This window comes from Grammomys surdaster, unplaced genomic scaffold, assembly GCF_004785775.1.
Source record: "Grammomys surdaster isolate TR1022 unplaced genomic scaffold, NIH_TR_1.0 126185, whole genome shotgun sequence".
In the NCBI taxonomy this organism is placed as follows: domain Eukaryota; kingdom Metazoa; phylum Chordata; class Mammalia; order Rodentia; family Muridae; genus Grammomys; species Grammomys surdaster.
Window position 1 is genome coordinate 3,787,974 of NW_021620991.1, and position 19,667 is coordinate 3,807,640.

At 43.8% G+C, this 19,667-nt stretch overlaps 1 protein-coding gene across 4 annotated transcripts in view; it reads left to right on the plus strand.

The window, feature by feature from the left end:
• Positions 1-19,667, plus strand: part of Camta1 (calmodulin binding transcription activator 1) — an 825,029-nt gene that overhangs the window by 25,826 nt on the left and 779,536 nt on the right. For 3 of the 4 annotated variants that reach the window (XR_003710101.1, XR_003710102.1, XM_028757982.1), the window contains exons 2-3: positions 5,292-5,361; positions 10,930-11,048. Coding sequence is in view for 1 of the 4 variants with exons in the window: in XM_028757982.1 (XP_028613815.1) it covers positions 5,292-5,361; positions 10,930-11,048 (189 nt within the window). In the remaining 3 variants the exon portion in view is untranslated. The remainder of the gene's footprint in view (positions 1-5,291; positions 5,362-10,929; positions 11,049-19,667) is intronic. The other variant, XR_003710103.1, reaches the window with a different exon arrangement.

Here is a 19,667-nt window from a genome sequence, read left to right on the forward strand (position 1 = left end):
TGCTGCCTCTAGTCTTCCCTGGGCTTGGCAGTCTGATAATTAAGTGTGTTAGAACTTGGAGTAGTTTAATGGTAACCATGCTAGGAATGTGGGGTGAGCCACTTTTCTCGGTGAAGTAGGTGAGGTGATGCACACTGCCTCTGTAAAAGCCTCCTTTGGTCTTCTCAGTGTGCCTTGGCTTCCTTCCTAGCTCTGCTCTGTTCACATTGAGGTGCACTTCCATACTTCTACTGGGGTTGGGGCAGGCGTGTCTGCTATTGTCCTGGCCTGTGCCTCATTGCTTTTGTGGAAACACTGTCTCTCTTTCTCCTTTAGCTTTAGTTTAATTTTAAGGGCTGTGGTGTTAGGTGATAGGTGGTTTGGTTCATGAGCCAGAAAATGCTGAGAATTTCTGAAGATCTTAGATCAGCACTGAGGCATGCTTTGCTTTAGCCTGTTCACGTTTCCTGCTCTAACTCTGGGAACTTCCTAATGGGGCAGCATTCCCAAGTTCCTGTGGAGGCTAGGAGCTCTGTAGGGAACCTGGCTCCCTGCCAGTGATCTTGGTCAAGTGCCCAGACTTGCTCTTATTCTTTTTCTAGAGTGCCCATAATATCTGCTACTACTTGGAGGAATAAACTAAGATTTTCTGTGAGATGACACTTGTGATGATGTGGTGTTAGCTGGTGTCTTAGTCAGGGTATGTGTTGCTGCAACAAAAGACCATGACCAAAAATAGAAAAAAGGTTGGGGAGGAAAGGGTTTGCTTATTCAACTTCCACATTGCTGTTCATTGAAGGAAGTCAGGACAGAAATGAAAGCAAGGCAGGAGCTGATGCAGGGGACATGGAGGGGTGCTGCTTACTGGCTTACTTCCTCTGATTTGCCAGCCTGCTTTCTTACGGAATCCAGGACCATCAGCAATGGATGGCACCACCTACAATCTCCCTCATTGGTCACTAACTGAGAAAATGCCTGGTAGCTGGATCTCATGGAGGCATTTCCTCAATTGAGGCTCTTGTCTTTGATGACTCTAGCTTGTGTCAAGTTGACACAGAGTCACCCAGTACAGATGGAGGGCCTGGATGATTCTGCTGATAGTTCATCTCTGTCTCTGAGGAGTCTCTAGCAACAGGATCTAGGTCTTATATTGTTGTTTCTAGAGTATGTTATATTGGATTATGGATATTTGTACAAATGATGACATTTATTAAGCACTGTTTACTTTTAGATTGTTGAATATACTTGTGTCCTTGGAAAATTAGACTTATAAAAATTATGATAATAGTATGATTCATATCAGTAAAGATCCCTCCAAAAATTCTGAGATTACTTTCTACTCTCCACACATCTCTGGTCATGGAGAAGGAATCAACTCGATTTCTCTGGCTGTCCGTAGGCTGCACGCATTCCACTGGCTGTCCGTAGGCTGCATGCATTCCACATGTAGTTCTGCAGCTGTGTCAGGCTGTGACCTAGACTCACTTACCTGGAGACTCAGCTCTCTTGGAGAGTCTCTTAAGTTTTCCAGCTCCCAGAGTAGCTGCTGTCTCATTGTTGTCATCATCTTCTCGTTGTTGTTTGCCTGCTGGGAGAAGGGAAGAACTGCCTTCTAAACTTGCCCCTTTTGGTGCAAGCATTTGCCTTGGCTTTGTCTCTGTCCTGGAATGTTGAGAGGGTTATGGTAAAGCCATGGCCCTTAGGGTGTTGCAGACTTTGTGAAAGGTGGTGAGATAGATAAGCTTACTGTATTTTTGTGCTGTTCTACATACAGACCTCCTCCCCCATTGACCTTTTGTAGTTCAGGAAAAGGATAAAGCATCTTACATTGGTTCTTCAGTCTCAGATGTCATTAGCCTGGTTTCATGGAGTGTCTCCAAAGTGTGTCTTTTGACAGACCTTGCACTTTTCTTATTTAGCAGACTTGTAGTGTAACCAAAAATTTAATATTGGCTCTTAGTGCCTGTGACAATTCATTTTGTCCAGTTTCTTGAGTAAAGAGACACGACTTGTTCTAAAAAAGAATATCCACAACGTAGCTGGACTGAGTGGGAGTTCATGGCTCCTGCCCTGCTCTTGTGTGGTGCAGGAGTGCTGAGGGACAGCACCTCAGAGCTGTGGCTGCGGACTAGAGTGGGCTGTGGCTGTGCTGTGCTAGCAGGGGCCCAGGGCCTTGAGTCAAGTCCAGGGCATTGCTCTTTCCTTTCCATCAACTCTTGGAAAGATTGTTCATTTATAAATGTCACAGACACCGGAACTTCCTTTGTGTGGCCAACTTTGAGTGAAGCACTATAGTCAATGGAATGAGCAGACTGGGCAGACATCCCTTCAAGGCTGCCCTTGGTGTGCAGTCAGATTTGAGTATGTTAGAAATGTTTACCAGAAAAGAAAAATGACTAGATTGTTGTAGATACAGAGTGACCTAGGGATTAAAGGTGGTGTTTTTGGTTAGTTGAAAACATTTCTAAAAGAAGTACATCTGCAATTAAAGGCAGTTTACAGATGTCATTATGCTGAGATGACAGTGGGTCTTGAGCCTGTCTCCTTTCCTGGGTCTTTCTCTAATGCACTTAGGAATGGCTTTGTGGTCAGTTGTCACCAGTGGAGTGAGCAGGGGAGTGAGCCTCTCCTGTCCTGGCTCCTTGCATATGTGGGCACGAGCATGTGCCATCCCATCTGTCCCAGTGCAGAGACCCAGAGACCCAGGAAGGCCCTGCCATGGGATGGAAGGGACATCATGCCAGAGCTGCTGTTTGGAGGTGAGACTTTTGCACGGGCGGACACCTGTTAGGGATTTCTGCAGGAACTAATGTAGGGATGGATGGTGTGTGGGCTTACTAACATGCTTTATGTTACTCTGTCTTACTTATGAGATACTATACTTAGAATGCCCTGAGACGGTGAGGTGCTTATAGTGCATTCTCTTTAATCTCAGTTTTTATATGTCAGGACTGTGGGTTTTCAAGAACCAGCCCAAGTCTTGGTAGGACAGGTGACAAAAATGTTTGATATATCACTTGTAATTTGGACAGTGGTTTACTGCATTTCATATGGCTGCTTTCCTTTTGATTTAATCAGCTTTGTGGACCCGTAGCTAGCTTTAAACTCTTCAGTGTTTACTGCAAAGACTGTGAAGAGCTTTCCTCCTCCCTTTCTCAAGGCTTTTAGTCACTTAGAGATGTGTGCGATGGGAGGAGTACCTGTTTCTCATCCCTACATCTCCAGCAAGCCTAACCCTGGGGCCAGAGGCTCCCTGAAGGCCTGTTAGCCTGCTGGAGCAGCAGGACACACTGCTCGGGGAGGACTTGGATCCATACCTCTACTTTCCCATGCTGTCCTTTTGGGGTTGATCTGTCCTGAATTGTCAGCAGTGAGTGGGGAACCAAGAAGGATGGATGGCTCCAGCTTTGCAGACCTTGGGACTAGCAAGTCTTCCCTTGGCCAAGCCACTGCACTGTTGCAGAGAGGCATTGGGAGATGGTGCTCATGTGGTCTGTGAAAGTCCCTTGATTCTAGTCAAGGTAGCTGCTTCCGTTGGTTACCATTGTCTTGTGCCATGGCTCATGTGCTGTGAGAACCTGGAGGTTTTGAGGTTCAGATTTACAAGATTTTGCTTCATGTTATGCAACTTTTCTGGTTAAATCAACTAGAAACCTTCTGAAGCCAGTGCTGTGGAAGGGTGTGGTTGAGCTCTGTCCATAGTGTCTGTCACGTTCAGTGTCTAAACTCTGTTGCAACTTTGAGTGTTTTACTTAGTATTAGACTTGGAAGCTAGATGTGAAAACCCCATTGTTTGCAAGGCTATTTATGTTAGTGTATCTCACCAAACACTAGTGATTTAAAAGCCTTTGACTTGAGACTGTTAGGATGTCCTGAGGTAGTAGCTACCCTTAACCACAATGTTAATTGGTTTTAGTAATAGGCAGAAAATGTTAAGCCTTGAATGGGAAACAGTTGTCTTTGTGTGGTTAGTATGCTTGCTTGGAGGCTGGCAGATGTGGGAGGGAGACATGGGGCTTTGCTTACTTCCCTTCTCCCATGTTTCATGATGTCTTGTGATTCCCTGTTGTGTGCTGGGCATTTCTAACATGGACCATAGTCTCTAACTTGTAGGGATTGTTCTTGATCTACATGTTTGCAGAGGTTGTCATTGCAGAAGCCACATTGTAGCAACATTGTAGGTTGTTGCTGTTAGCTGAAGCAAATGGAGAAGGACAGTAAAAGTCCTATAAGAAGTTTCCAGACACTGAAGAGAAAGAGCTAAGGAGCTGATGGCTGTTGTGGGTGTAGGAGTTGTATTATGAGGCAACCGTTGTATTTACTTCTGAGACTCTGGATCTTTACAGCTGGAAGAGAGAGGAAAAGGGAACATTCATGAAAGTCATGTTTGGTCAGGCAACTTCTTTGCTCTTAGAAAATGTTAAAATTGTTAAAGATTATCCTTGTGAACATGGAAGGAGTGGTGTTTATAAAGGTGATGCGACAGTTGGATTTCCTTACTCTGGAGAAGACAGGAGAGGGGGGACCATTATAAGAGGGTAGCTTGCTTCTCTGTGGTGACAACATGTCACCTCTCTAGGCTCGGTTACTTCCCAAGGACAGCTAGTGAGTGATTGGACTGCAGTCTTTGTACTTCACATGTAAATGCCACGGGTGACTGTTGGACTTGAAACTTTGTTTCTCCAAGTGTAAAAATAATGTCCATGTGTCTCATGGACATTGCTTCTTGCAGGTTAATTCTGTGCACAGTACATGTGCACTCTATTAAAAACCACACAGATAAAGTGTGCTCTCATGTTTTCACATGCTTCTTAAGTTTTGAAGTGGTCTTCAGCCTCCAGTGCAAAGCACTGTTACCTCAGAACCATTTGCAGATCACATGCCAGTGTCTCCGCCACTCCCAAATGCTGTGATGTCCACGTCTCATAAACCAGAACATTTCAATCCCTAACTACAATAGCTACAACCTGGAAATTAGCATTGAGACATTTCTAACATGCTACCCCTCCCAAATCCTATTTCACTTTTGACCACTGTTAAAAACAATACAGTCAGAGTCCCGAGGCAGATTCAGTAGCCTCTTCATTCTCCTGGGTCACAGACGGCTGTCAGTGGCTCTCAGTCTGTCTCACTTGTGAAACCTTGACATGAAAGACCCTGGGTCAGTCATTCTGTAGAGTGCCCACATTTGGATTTATCTATGTTATCTCATGTTAGATTCAGGTTTTGCATCTTTGGCAGGAATATCACAGAAGAGCCAGAATATGTCTCTTTCAAAGATTAGTTTTACATTTTATTTTCTGTTTCCTTAGAGCGTTTCCCAAAGTGTATTCTGCGGAACTAGCACCTACTGTGTTCTCAACACCGTGCCACCTATAGAAGGTAGGATTTGAAAAGCTTTTGACTTTCAGGAATGGGTGGGCCTGGCAGCCAGAGTGACTCCTTCAAGTGCAGTGAAGACAGCCTTGGACCAGGAGGTCCTGGGCTTCTGCCTTTTGCTGTTGTGTGATCTTAGATAAGTTACTTGGTCCTCTTAGGCAACATAAACAGTGCTCAGCTCATGAGCTTTCTGTGAGCACTGGATTCAGCCACACAGAAAGGTCAGAGTGAGCCCTCGAGTGCTGGTATCAGTCCAGCACTTCTGTACCTGACATGTCCATACTGGATGATACAGAGGAGGACGAGGTGCTGGTGTGCAGGAACCGAAGAGGGTTTTTTGAATCCTCGTTGAGTTACTTATAAAAGTGGATCTTGGCCAAATTGGTCAGAACCCTCAAATTCCTTATCTGCAGTGTGTGTGTGTGTGTGTGTGTGTGTGTGTGTGTGTGTGTGTGTGAGAGAGAGAGAGAGAGAGAGAGAGAGAGAGAGAGAGAGAGAGAGAGAGACAGTTCTCATGAGCATTAAACAAGAGGGTCTACTATAAAATCCTGACTGGTGCCTTGTGTGTTACCATCGGCCTCCAGGAGTCTCTGCCTCCTCTTCAGTGATAGAACCTGATTACCTGTTGCTAAAGCTGGAGCTGAGGGAGATGAAGGACAGGAGAGCCCCAGAGCCTAGGTGTCACTCAGTGCAAGGTGTCCATGCCTCTGCTTTTTCTGTTCCTGCCCCATAGCTTATAGTGAAATGTCACCTGTAGAATGAAGAGGAGTTTATAGAACCTGGCTTATGGGTATCCTTAAACCTGGACCAGGTACACAGTGAAATGATTGAGAAGAAAACAGTAACCCTGGGCTACCTCAGACAAGAAGGCTGAGGGTGGCACTCATCCCTCCAGGAAGAGGTTGTAAAGTGACAACACTAGTAATTTATTAATTGCTTTTTAACCATTGAGACTCCTTCTGGAATATCACAGATGTGTTTCATTTGCTTCACGGCACCTGCTTGGACAGGAACTGGAAGGTTGGGTTAGTCATGACATTGTGTTGCTGTGAGTACTCTGTCACCTGCGCTGCACCAGAGTGTGCTTGTCTCCCTGAGCCAGTTCTGATCTCACTAATTAAATCTAAGCACATAATAATTAGAGCCAAACAGAAAAGTGTGGAGCTTCTTTTAGTTCTTCTCCACACTGTTGATCACATGCCCCCGTAAGAGTTAGCAGTTGGTCTTGCTGCTGCAACAGAGCATGTGTGCTGGTCACTCTAGAGGTCTAGAGTCTCTGTTGCTCCACCTGAGGAAAGCTGCTCTCAGTGGCCATAGGCCCCAAACTGCCTTATTTGTGTCCTAATTGAAAGACAATGGGGGTATCATTACCAGGCTCATCTAGTTTATATAACTCATGACTTAGCTTGCAGAAATCAGAGCACCCTAGAAACAGGCCACATGCATTTATCTGGATTTGAGTCAGAGATTTGGCAATGCGAATTTCAATGTTCAGAACCAAAACTGAAGGTTAGAATTCAGTTAGCTGAATGAAAATTTTTTTGTACATTTAAGAAAGATTTAGTTAAATTACACTATGAATCTAAAATTATCATTTAGAAAATATTTGAAGGTTGACTAGAAAGGATGGTTCATTCTCTAGAATTATAGCTGTCAGCCAAGCACATCATCTGTCAACTTCAGGAGCCCCCTGGTTACATTTTTACTGTGAAGTAGGTGAGGAAATTATTGTGAAGTCATGATGATGCGTTTTTGCTAGATAGCAATAATGAGGTGTCGCCTGTCACTTGGTTGATACTCTCCCACTTTGCAGTGTCAGAGTGTGACTGGGTTGAATATGGAGGTACAGTTGAAACCATTATACCTTAGTTTTACTGCTAAGATACTATTACTGGGATTTTAAAACTAGCACATATGTTTGGTTATTTAATCATTTACAGCTATTGTAAAAACATTAAACAGTAGCTTTTAATTAAGATTCCATTTTTATGTAGTATTACTACGTGAACAGTTCTGTTCCAATGTAAAGAACAGGTTTTTTTTTTTTTTAATTAAAGAAATTTTTTTTTTGTTGCCATACTTTAACCAGAAGCACTAAAGTTGAATTATTTCCCCCTGGCGCTGGGGCCTGAACCCAGGACCCTGTGCTTTTAGGCACACAGTCTGCCACCATGCTAAACTCAGAAGTATGAAGTATGAGTTTAGATTTATCCTTTCTGAGTTCCAACTCTGCCCAGTAAGTATCACACTTGGTTTTCATAAGCTGAGAGGGGTTGTTTGCCCGTCACTCTAGCTCCTGAGAGCACCTGCCTATGTCCATCAGGAACCTAGAATTCTGTGAATGGTGCAGTTTAAAGGAGAGCAGCCCTCACTGCACAGCCCTGTCAGTCGAGAGCTCTGGTGAATGGTGACAGTGACAGTGCTCACATAGCATTATGCTTTCCTCTTGAAAAGTTTGCCTTTGGGTCCACTCACCACTGTCTCAGCTAGTATCGGAGTGGAATCCTGCCTGGAGCTTTTCCTCAGGCAGTTGCACTATTGAGAACAGGAACACACACACACACATAAACTCAGGCACATAATAAACTCTCTTACACACATATACAACATTCTTTCACACAAACACACACACACATACAAACACATACACATTCAACATTCTCTCATACACTCATACAAATGTAAGATTCTCTGTCTCAGTTCACACTTATGTTCTTTTATACACTTATTTTTTAAATTTATGTGCATTGGTGTTTTGTCTGCATGTATGTCTGTTTGAAGGTGTTGGATCCCTTGGAATTGGAGTTAATGGACAGTTGTGAACTACCATGTGGGTGCTGGGAATTGAACCTGGATCCTCTGGGAGAGTAGCCAGTTCCTGTAACTGATGATCCATCTCTCCAGCCTCCAAATTTTTACATCAGTATTTTTTGTTTTTATTTTGTTTTTTTGAGACAGAGTTTCCTCTGTATAATCCTGGCTGTCCTGTGTAGACCAGGCTGTCCCTGTGTTGACCAGGCTGGCCTCAAATTCACAGAGATCCACCTGCCTCTGTCTCCCTGGTGCTGGGACTAAGGCATGTTCCATCACTGCCTGGCTATTCAATACTCTCACACAGACTCTCACACATACTCAGCATTTCCCCACACACACACTCAACATTCTCACAGGCTCATTTGGCATTCTGTCTCAAACCCATATGCACTCAACATTCTGTCTTTGCCTGTCTCTATCACACACACACACACACACACACACACACACACACACCCATCCACCCACACTTACTTTACTGCTGGCAGCCAGGTTAGAGGTTAAAGGGACAGAAATTTAGCATTGGTTGTGTCCACAAATGGAAATAGAAACTAGGGTTTCTATTCTGTTCTGCTTTAAATCGCTTCTCGGGGGTGACTGCTCATATACAAGGCATGCTCTGCATCCACTCAGTCCTGTCCTAGTGCAGTTTTCATAAAGATGCCCCAAAGACAGTGACTAGAATACAGATTTTAGAATTTCACCTCTACACTCAAAACTGTGTGCATCACAGTTTTGCTTTTTTTTTTTTTTTTTAAGAGAGACTGAAAGCACACTGGAGTAGAGAGCAGGAAGGCAGAGGCTCCTATGATTCTGCCTTGTGTGCTTTGAAGTCTTATAGCCTAGGTACCTCCCAGATGAAATGTCGGGAACACGCATGAACACAGGAATTATAAAGGTTTTATAGTTAACAATGGCTAGGAACATCCTACCATCTTTCTATTAGTTGATTTCCTCTCTGTTTTAAGCAATTTTTTTTTTTTAAAGGTTTTTCAAGACAGGGTTTCTCTCTGTAGCCCTGGCTGTCCTGGAACTCACTCTGTAGACCAGGCTGGCCTTGAACTCAAATCCTCCTGCCTCTGCCTCTGCCTCTCAAGTGCTGGGATTAAAGCCATGCAGCACCACTGCCCGGTTTAAGCAATATTTTTAAATTTAATCTTAATTTGGAATTAATCTTGGATCTCCTAAGAACAGTTTCATAAGTTTTTCACTGCTACAGACACATAGTTTCGTTACAGTTTAATTGGCAGTGTATTTCATGGACCAAAAAAGAATTAGTAGGCTAAGACTCTCAAGTTAATTCCTCTAAAACATTCTGTATGATGTGATATATTTTCTCAGACTAATTTTCTGCCCAATATTTATTTCTTTTGACCTTATCCACGAGAAAAGAAACATGTTAATCAGATGAGAAATGTTTGGGAAAAAATATTGTGACCTTAGAAGAGTTTTGTTGTTGTTTTATTTACCCCTCAAAAGACAGTTTTAAATAGAAGCTCAGAGATGACTGGACAGATAAATTGCTGTATTTCTATGTTGATATCATCAAATGGCACCTGGAGACCTGTGAGGCTGCTGACTTGTAAGGCAGGCTGCTGCTGAAGGACCCTAAATTTTACAGAAGTCTGTGCTGGAGGGAGAATGAAATCATCTCTAATTCTCTGATTTGTGATGTGGGAAAACTAGAGATACTAAGTAACTCACCTAAGGTCACACACGCAGAAGCAGAGCCTGCACAGATACGGGCTGCAGACTCGGGGTGGGTGTTCTTACTGTCTTACTGATGTCATGGATGCTGATGAGCCCAAGACTGGAGCAGCTTGAATCGAGGATTGTAATAAGCAGTTCCCAGGACTCAGTGCAAGACCCCTTAGGTGTAGACTGGAGATTTCAATTAGCATAAAAAATTGGAGTGGGTAATATGAGACTGACTGGAATTCACCTCAACTGGCAGTGAGTTTGGAGGCAGGGAAGGGATTGGGAAGAGATTGCTTTATAGGAGTGGAAAGTCAGTGCTGTGTGGATGAATGACGGAGGTAAATCCTGTGGAAAGGAATGATCTGGGGAGGAGGCATCAGGTCGTCAGACCTGCCTGCCGTCTACTCTAATGTAATGATTCTCCAGCTCCCTTAGAAGGAGCTACGTTTGATGAACTGCATGAATTCTGCAGCTGTGTACATGGAAATCAACTTAAAGTGGGGCTGAGAAGAGAAGAGCTTCCCTATCTATTACCTGTTAGTCAACTACAGGCTTAGCTTCTTTATGAGAGCTTGTGATTTCCTTTAGAAAGGGTAAATCTGATTTGTATTCTAAGGGACAAAGGAACATTTAGTTTATGAATAAAAGTCACATGTAATTATATTTCTTTGAACTTCAAAATCATGAAACTTTAAACTTGGTTAACACACTGTTTCTGGATTTTGTGAAGTTAAGCCATTTTGTAATTTTGAGGGTTTGTTTTTTTTTTTTTAGAAACACTGGAAGAGTCTTTAAAATAGCAGTCTGGTTCTGGGTGCTGCTGGGGAACTTCCCGTCTGCTCACTTGTGATGGGGTAACGCTCTGTCTGTTTCTGATGCTCACGGCCAGTTGCCTGCTGCTGCCCATCCGAGAGTGTAGATGAGGAACTCAGAGGAATAGAAGCCTTCTGTGCTCTTGGTCTCAGCCCCACACAGAGAGCTGTTGCTTCTGACATTGTCAGTGTACTTAAAAGGAGGCTTTCTCTTTCTTTCTCTGAATTATTGTTTTTTTCTTTATAGATGATCATGGGAACAGCAATAGTAGTCATGTAAAAATCTTTTTACCGAAAAAGCTGCTTGAATGTCTGCCGAAATGTTCAAGTTTACCCAAAGAGAGGCACCGCTGGAACACTAATGAGGTAGATACATTTCAACTTTTAAGGGTATATTATCTTATGGTTGGACTCTTTAGAATGTTTTACATGGAAGTGCTTTATACTAGCTTTCAGTTCAACAGATGGAACAAAGAACCTGTCAATGAAAAGAATTCTTAATCTTGAGTTGGCACAAGCTAGCTTATGTCTTGGCCAGTCTGTGTGCTTGGCTTGCACTGATAGCTGTAAAGTGTGCACATGACTTGACTAAAGCCAGCATGAGGGTTGGTTGTGTTCTCTTGCCCCTAGCATCTTGCATTTGGTGGTTTATCTCCCTATATCTCAGGACAGCATGATTCTACAGTCCCAGTGCGTGACAGAAACCAGTGCTCTGTCTGTCTTCTGAAAGTCTGTAGAGTTGGGGACGGGCTTATTGGGCCTTTGGTGATGAAAGAGAGTTTGCTTCAAATACTGGCTGCTTTGCCTTACTAATAGGAATTTATTAGCACTGCAGGCTGGATTATAGGCCACGTGTTTGACATCCAGATAAGGAGTAGGCTTGGAGTAGAGAGAAGGAAAGTTGATCTTCTTGGGCAGACTTTCCTTTTTGGTTAATTGTAATTTGGGAATCTTAATATTAGTAGGGCATTGTTTTGCTCTCTAAAGTTTTAGTTTGAAATCTAAGTATTTAATGTAGTAACCATTAGTGGTGATAGAAATGAGGTATTAACCACTTCACTGTAAGGCGTCGTTGATTACTGTGGTGATGAGAACTGGGTGTGTGTTTATCAGTTTGTGAGCTATATTCCTTTAATTTACATGACTGGTTAAGGCCACGCCAGCATAAATGTGTGCTTGGTTCAGTGTGTACTTCTAAGTCAGTTTAAAGTGCAGCTCCCTCCTCCCTGGTGACGGATGTGAGAGGGAGCAGTGATGCCTCTTGAACCTCCATCTTGACTCCGTTTGGAGTGGTGGGAGGCCATGGGCATGAGTCCTCCACTTGCACAAGCTGCACTTTTAAATGCTCACCAGAACCTTCAGCTTCCTGCTCTGTCTCAGGGAGTAGCTCTTGGAGGTGTGTGCTGTCCTCACTTGCGAGGGGGGGGGGGTGTCTTTGCTCTGCAGGGAGAGCGGCTTCACCATGGTCAGTGTTAGCTTAGAAGTCTCTAACTAGCATGTTTTACTTATTAAGGATTTCATATATTTTAGACCCGAAAAAAAAGTAAATATGCTGAAAATCCATCTTAGTCATGGACTGCCTCTCTTGTCAGCAGTATTGCAGGCTTTTGAAGCTCCACAGGGACTCTCTCCTAGGTGAGGAATTACACAGAAACTTAGTGTTCCTTGATGTTCCCCGAGACACAGATTTGACACTACATTTTTATGCTTTAGCTCAGGTTTATAATTGTCACAAAACATACAGAATTAGGCATGCCCTCCAGTTACATTCCACAGGACTAGGCACTGCACGTGTGGGCTAGTGATAGTTGACGTTACAGACTGCCTGATAGTATGCTCACACGTCTCAGAAGTGACTGGCCAAGTCCGAGTCTTAGCTGCTAGATACATTTACATTGATGCTTTAAACTTTTACGAACTTTTAGGCAAATTCTTTCACATATTTATTTGCTTCGAAGTCTAAACTATTTACATGGTCCACTTTCTAACATATTAGCTGTGTTATAAGTATCAAGGACTTTCTGTATGTGCATGCAAGACTAGGTTTTGATATGTTGTTCAGGCTTGGTCCTCCTGCCTTAGCCCTCCAACTGTTGGTATCACAGGCGTGAGCCACCATGCCCAGCAGTGTTCATAGAGGATGTGATTAACAAGGGTGTTGTCTCCAGTGCTGTGGGCTGCTGTTGTTGACTCCCTTTCAAGACACCTGAAGTATGAAACTGCAGGTCTAGAAGAGAAAAGGTAGGCTGTTGTGTGCAGGTATGCTGCAGAATCAAGCACAGAGGGAGCATGTCGCTGAGGGAGATGGACCGCTGGCAGGGCCTCTCTAGCCATCACTTCTTTCTTGGTCAGCTAACACTGAGACTCTGAGGGAAAATCAGGTTTAAAGATTGGCCTGCAGTTACGTTTTCTCTGTCTCTCTGTCTCCCTGCCTCCCTCCCTCCCTCCCTGTTTCTTGGTGTTAGAAGAAGTAGAGGACTGCAGAGGGAAGGTGGAAGGCTTAGTTGGGAGGGTTTAGTTCTAGGGTGCCTGAGATGACAGCACCCCACACCCTGTCCCTGTTGTATTTGGAACCCAGCTGAGACTACAGGAGGAGGAACTGCTCAGAGTGGTCATGTAGGCATCACATCCTTGGTTTGGCTGTCTGGACACTTCCTGAGTTTCTTCCTTCTGTGGTCTTCATGGTGATCCCAAAACCTGAAGGCAAACGAGTTGGACGGGTGTACCTCTCACTGGGACTTGGTGTTCCCAGTGAGGGAAATGCTCTTGTCTACCCTGCCCATGAGGTCCCTGTACTGGCTTGTGGTGTGAGTGCTGCCAGCTCAGTGGCAGTGTTAAGATCCCATTCCTTCTACAATGGATGAGACGGCCAGGATCTGGCTGAGAGCTGTGTCAAGTAGCTGGCTTGATGAGAAGTTTTTTGTACAGAGACTGCTTTTCTCTCTATCCCCTTCCTAGAAAAGGGGCTCGTGCTAGAAAGGGGTGTGGCCTGAGACCTGTGTGTGTGTGGTGAGGTTGTGTCTCACTCTGGGTAGCCTGTGTACCTACCCCGCCATCATGTTCTTCTACCCCACCCCCTCCTCACAGTTGAACTCCTGGGGATAAGGTAAGACTCATTTTACTTTTGAGAAATTCCTTTACTCATACTTGTCTTTAAACATTTGTGGTTTGAGAAACCCGTTTTCTTACTGTGTGTGTTGGCCACAGGGAGAGTTAAAGCTGTCTCTTCTCAGTGTTGCTGTTTACTGAGAACCTGCGCTTTGCTAGCGACTGAGCCCCAGTTATTTCTAAATCTTCCAATGTAAAGTGAACAGTATTTCCTTTCAAAGCTGAGGCAGTGTAGGTAGATCAGGGCTGGATAATTTAGTCAGGGCAGGACTTGTTCTATGGATTGTTTCTGAGCTTAATTCCTTAAACTTTATTTCTTGAGTGTGTGATTTGTGCGTGTATGTGCACCCCACCCTCCATGTTTGTGGAGGTAGACGTCAGCCTAGGTCCTATGTATGATTGTTTAGCCATCATCTTGGTTTTGAGACAGGATTCCTTACTAGTCTGAAGTTTGCCAGGTAGAGTAGGTTGGTGGTTATTGAGCCCTTGGCACAGAGGTTGTAAGCACCCCTCGATCAAGCCTAGCTTTTATCTGATAATTTTTTAATTTCATTTGTTTAGTGTATGTGTACCTATGTGTGTGCACATGCCATGGTGCCCATACAGAAATCAGAGGACAACTTTTTAGGAATCAGTTTTTCTTTTACTATGTGGATTCTGGGATTGAATTCAGGCTGATAGGCTTATGGCAGACTCCTGGGACTTCAGAACTGTTAGCTGATGTGCTGCAAGCAGTTTACTGACTGGTCTGTCTCTCCAGCCCACTGAGCTTTCTTTCTGGAGTTGGTTATTTAAGCAGAAAGTTTTGTTCTGTCTTTAGAGCGTTAGGGAGGTGACCCCAGAACTTGCATGTGCCAGGCCACGTGTAGCACCTTGAAATGCATCCTGTTGCTTGCTTTGGCTTTCACTGTAAGACCTTAAACTAAATGACCTCAGTGTGGGCAGCAAGCCTCTTCTCCAGTGTAGTTTTGAGTTGGAAAGTGAGTGAGTAGAGGCTTAGTAGTGTGAGTTCATAGCCCACTGTTTGATGAAGCTGCACATTACCAAGGGGAAGGCAGTGAGGAAATGAGGAGGTGATTTTTGGCTTAGTTTAGCTACTTTTATTTAATTTTATCCTTTTTTTTCCCCTTCCTTGGACACAGGATATCTTTGTGTAGCCTTGGCTGTCCTGGAACTCACTCTGTAGACCAGGCTGGTCTTGAACTCAGAGATCTGCCTGTTTCTGTCTCCTGAGTGCTGGGATTAAATATGTGTGCCATGGTACTCAGGTTATTTCTCCTTCCCTAACCCATTGGACTATATAATTTCCTTTCCTTCTTAAAAGTTATTTGCAACTGAGAAGAAATGAATGTTTTCTCTTAGAAGCAAATCAACTTTAGATATTTGCTTTCTTGGCTAGGTATAGCTCCTGAGGCTTGAGGTCCACACAGGAAGCCCTGGTAATGACTGTCTCAGTAGTCATGGAAGTTAGGTTTACCGGTGATTATTGTAGGTCGGCACTGTGGCTTCCTCTTCATGAAGTGTGACGTATAGAGATGCTAAATAGTGTTCTTAGAGTCCTTGAGCTGGGAGCTAGGTGACTGGGGAGTGCCATCCCATAGGTGCTCTGGCCTGAAGAACTGTCTCTATATTATTGACTATTATCTTCTCCTTCTTCTCCCCCTTCTCCCTTCCCTCTTTAGTGTCCCCCTCACTTGTTTTTGAGATAGGATCTCCTATTTTTAAGGATGGTTTTGAACTCTGCATCTGGAACTCTATCCTGCCTCCCTGTCCCAAGTGCAGGAATTACAGGTGATGACCATTTTCTAGTTCAAGACTTAGCAGTTACTCAGTGACTTGCCATCTTTTGTTGCGCAGAATTATTTGACTTTAAAAATTAATTGCTACTTTTAAGTATATAATATCTCGCAAAATGATTTTATTTTAGTATCATTAATTTCTTAGGGAAATAGTTTTGCTTTAGTGTGTGATGTATGTGTATATTACATGTTTGTGTATATGTATACATGCATGTATGTGAGGACACACATACATGTGTATGTATGTGGCCAGATGCCTGTCCAGTATCTTCCTCAGTTTCTTTCCACATTACTTTTTGAGACAGTGTCTCTCTCTAAACACAGAGCTAGACTAGCTACCCATCAGGCTCCGGGCATCCTCGGTCTCTTCTTTCCCAGTGTTAGGATTGCAACTGTGTGAGCTGTGCCCAGCTCCTTACGTGTGTGCTGGAGGGCTGACTCAGCTCAGCAAGCATATTGTGGGCAGAACCATCTCCTCAGACCTTCTTTTTAAAATACACTTAAAAACCAACCAACTAACTGTGTGTCTGTCTGTCCTTATTATTTGACAGTATGCGTGCATGTATTTATGTGTGTAGGTGATTAAGGAAGTGGTTCTCTGCTTCCACCATGTAGGTCCTAGGGTCCTAGAGTCCTAGGTCAGGTTGCTAGGCCTGTGGCAGGTGCCTTTACCTGCTGAGCCATCTCACTGGCTCCTTAAAAAATTTTTGTTGTTATTTTTATTTGTTTTGAAACAGTCTTGCGTAGCCTTGTTTGACCTGATACTTGGCTCTGCAGTCCAGGCTGGCTCCATATGTTTGTCAGTTCTCCTGCCTCAGCCTCCTGAATTACAGTTATGTGTCACCACATGGTCACTTTGCCTCTTAATGATGAGTAGTTAACAGTCTCCAGATAATGAAGAGGGAACATGGAAAGTAGAAACCATGGGTAGTTTTGTGTAACTTGGTGGCCAGACCTGGTTCATACTTCCAGGACGGAAGTTGAAAGACCACAGCACATGTATTTATTATTGTATTTAGATGGGGGCTACTTTGTAACCCAGGCTGGTGTAACTCAAGGTACCTCTGCCTGAGCCTACTCAGTGTTTGGGGTGATGGGCATGCCCCACCTTACCTTGCTGGAGTGTGCACTGTACCGGAACCCAGTGTGTGGTAGTTGTTGTTTTATCAGATGAACTGTTACTGCAGGGTTTCTGCATTTGGAGTTAATATTTTTAAAGCTCAGAGCCAGAAATAATTATGCTACTGCAAGCCTCTGATGGCAAATGGCTCCTTCATGATTGCAGGTATAATTGCTGTGTTGTGTTGTCAAAAACACACACAAACGTGCAGAGTTGCTTTTACTTAGTTGTCAATTAACTGTTTGACTTAAAACGTAACTGTTGCTTTCCTGGGTCTTAGAGCTAGGTCTTAGAGCTGGGTCTCAGATGCCAGTGAGTCTCCTCCAGAGAGGGACTCGCTGCCACCAACAGAGTTTTGTAATGCAGTGTTCAAGTCATGTGACTGTGCTACTGTTTTTGAACTTATTAATGTTCTAGTCCTTCTAATACAAAGTTTTCTGGAGTAAGCAAATAGTTCCTCCTTGTTCTAACTCAATTCTTAAAGTGACATCACATGATGAAGGCAGCGTCAAGGTTTTCTGTGAAAGATGCATTTGAAAAAAGATTTGTTTTATATATGAGTGTTTTGCTTACATATGTGTGTATGTGTACTATGTGTGTCCCTGGTCTCTTAGGAGACCAGAAGAGGGGGTGGATACTCTGGAACTGGATTTAGGTATATTTGTGAACCACCATGTGGTACTGGAATCCAACCCAAGTTCTCTGCAAGAGCAGTAAATGCTCCCTAAAACCGGGATCCGGCTTTCCAGTTCCTAAGGTTCATTTTTAGTGCTTTAATTTTTTTTTGAGACATCTGTGATAGAAGCAAGCAGCACAGCTACAGATGATACATTCTGAGCTGCCAACAGCCAGAGAAAACTGAGTGCACATCGAATGCTTTCATAGGAGACGACCCTTTTAAGTTGTGAGCATCTTCTTGGCTTTCTGTATTTAGGTTATTTTTTTTTTAAAGGACCATGAGACCATGGCAATTACTGTGTTTCATTTATATTTTTAAATACAAACTGCTTTATTCTGTTAAAATTTCCATAATCGTTTTTGTGTGTAGGCATATAGTTTTCAGTACTTTTGTATTTTTAATTTTTTCTTTGCATATTTTTAAAAAGTTACAGCTTTAGGGTTGCAGTTTTCAGTGATTGGCTTTGCTGGTTTATTATATAATGTTAACTCTGAAGTTTGAAACCACAGTTTGGAGATTGATTCATTTAGGACTCCGGAAGCTTCCTGAATGTGAGCTCAGCTGGAACACACAGTGTTCTAGTTGGGAAGGCCATGGAGATGTATTGGCTTTGAGGACCTGGGAAGTCAGTTATCCTTGAGGAGGCTTTGTCTTAGGTGTCTTTCTGACAAGAGGGAGTGGTGGTTCCTGAGTCTGGGCAGGCTGCTCTGGGTAAACAGAAGTGTGAGATGTGGTTGTGAGCAGAGCCAGGCTGTGAGAGGGACACCAGCCGATCATGTCAGGTCAGACCTGTGACACGTGGGCCACACAGTTCCCAGGACTGATGAGAGCAGGCTCCGTCAAGTCTGCAGAGGCACAGGTCGGCAGGATGCAGTACAGTGCCAGCAGAGCCACTCTCACTGGTGAGGAGAACAGACAAGGAAAGCTGACTGCTCATTCCAGGGGGTCGACATTGAGGACTGACAGGAGGCAGAGGCCGATGCTGGCAGGGTCTGAGTGGATGCTGAGGGTGCTCGTTACAGGGCAGTCGTTGTTGTATCCTCCCAGCTTAGGTCTTAGCTACTTCCCACAGCCTTACTGCAGGGTGTGGTGCCTACAAGAGCATCTGGCCTGTAGCCACTGCTCAGTAAGTGTTCATCTGGGATGAACGGAATAGAGAAAACTAAATTCTTTTAAGTTTTGGAGCTCAGCTTTATAGTTGCCTTTTAATTATAATTTTTACTATTAGTATAGTTTCAGACCTGTGACACTCACAGAAACTTGAGAGCCAACAAAGTGGGTTTGAGTGGTGCGGTAGGTGGGAGGATGACGCCTCGCTGAGGCAGGGCTCCCTCAGGCTTGAGCATCTTACAGGCTGGGCCGTCCGTTCTTAGGTCTTTGGAACTTGGCATGTGGTACTGTCCTGTGCTACAGTTTGTCTACCTCATTTCCTCATAGGGAAACTGGCTTTTGCACAGCATTTCTGTAAATGTTAGACCCTGGTACAAATACATCATCTAGTTTTAAATTCACTTCTGTGATTTTTCTCATTAGCCCAACAAGAATTTAAATGACACTCTTGGGTGCCAAGGCAAATATAATCACAAACTACAAACTTGAACAATGAATTTTTGTGTTAGAATATGTTTGTAATTGGTGTTACTGTTTCAGATGATGAATTAAGATGTGAAGCATTTCAGACTCATAGACCCCGGGTAATCGTTTCACAGAGTCTGTGTCGAGCGACCCAGTGCAGAGGCAGAGCTGGTGCTCACGGCACTCTGCTGTTGGCTCTGCTCGATCAGGTGTGTTACGTAAGACACTGGTCTGCCTAGCCTCCTCCAGCTGGAGGTGATAGTGTCCAGTGACCTTTGAAGATTGCACTTGAAAGGTTACTGTTGCTTTCAGACTTGGAAAGTGGGCCAGTCGGGAAGCTAGACAAAGCTCTGCTGTTGTGTTGTAGTTGTGATTTTTCCTGCTAGTCATCCTTCATTTTTTGTTTGTGAAGTGTGCGGTGTAGTGACTTTACTGTAATGACAGAGTTGTGCAGTAACCACCACTTCAGTTTCCAGAGTGTTGTCACCACCCCTGAAGCCTCTGGCCTTGCTTCGAGCGAGCGAGCGATCGCATACTTAGGTGGGAATACCGGCTTCTCCAGGTCAGGAGCGCTTGGTCTTACTGTTGTCAAGCTTTTGTGCCTGTTTAGCATCGGAGATGAAATTGTCTTTTAATCCAGGTCATAAGTTACTGGACTGTTTCCAGAGATGAAGAAACATTAGGGTACAAATCCAGTTTGGAGA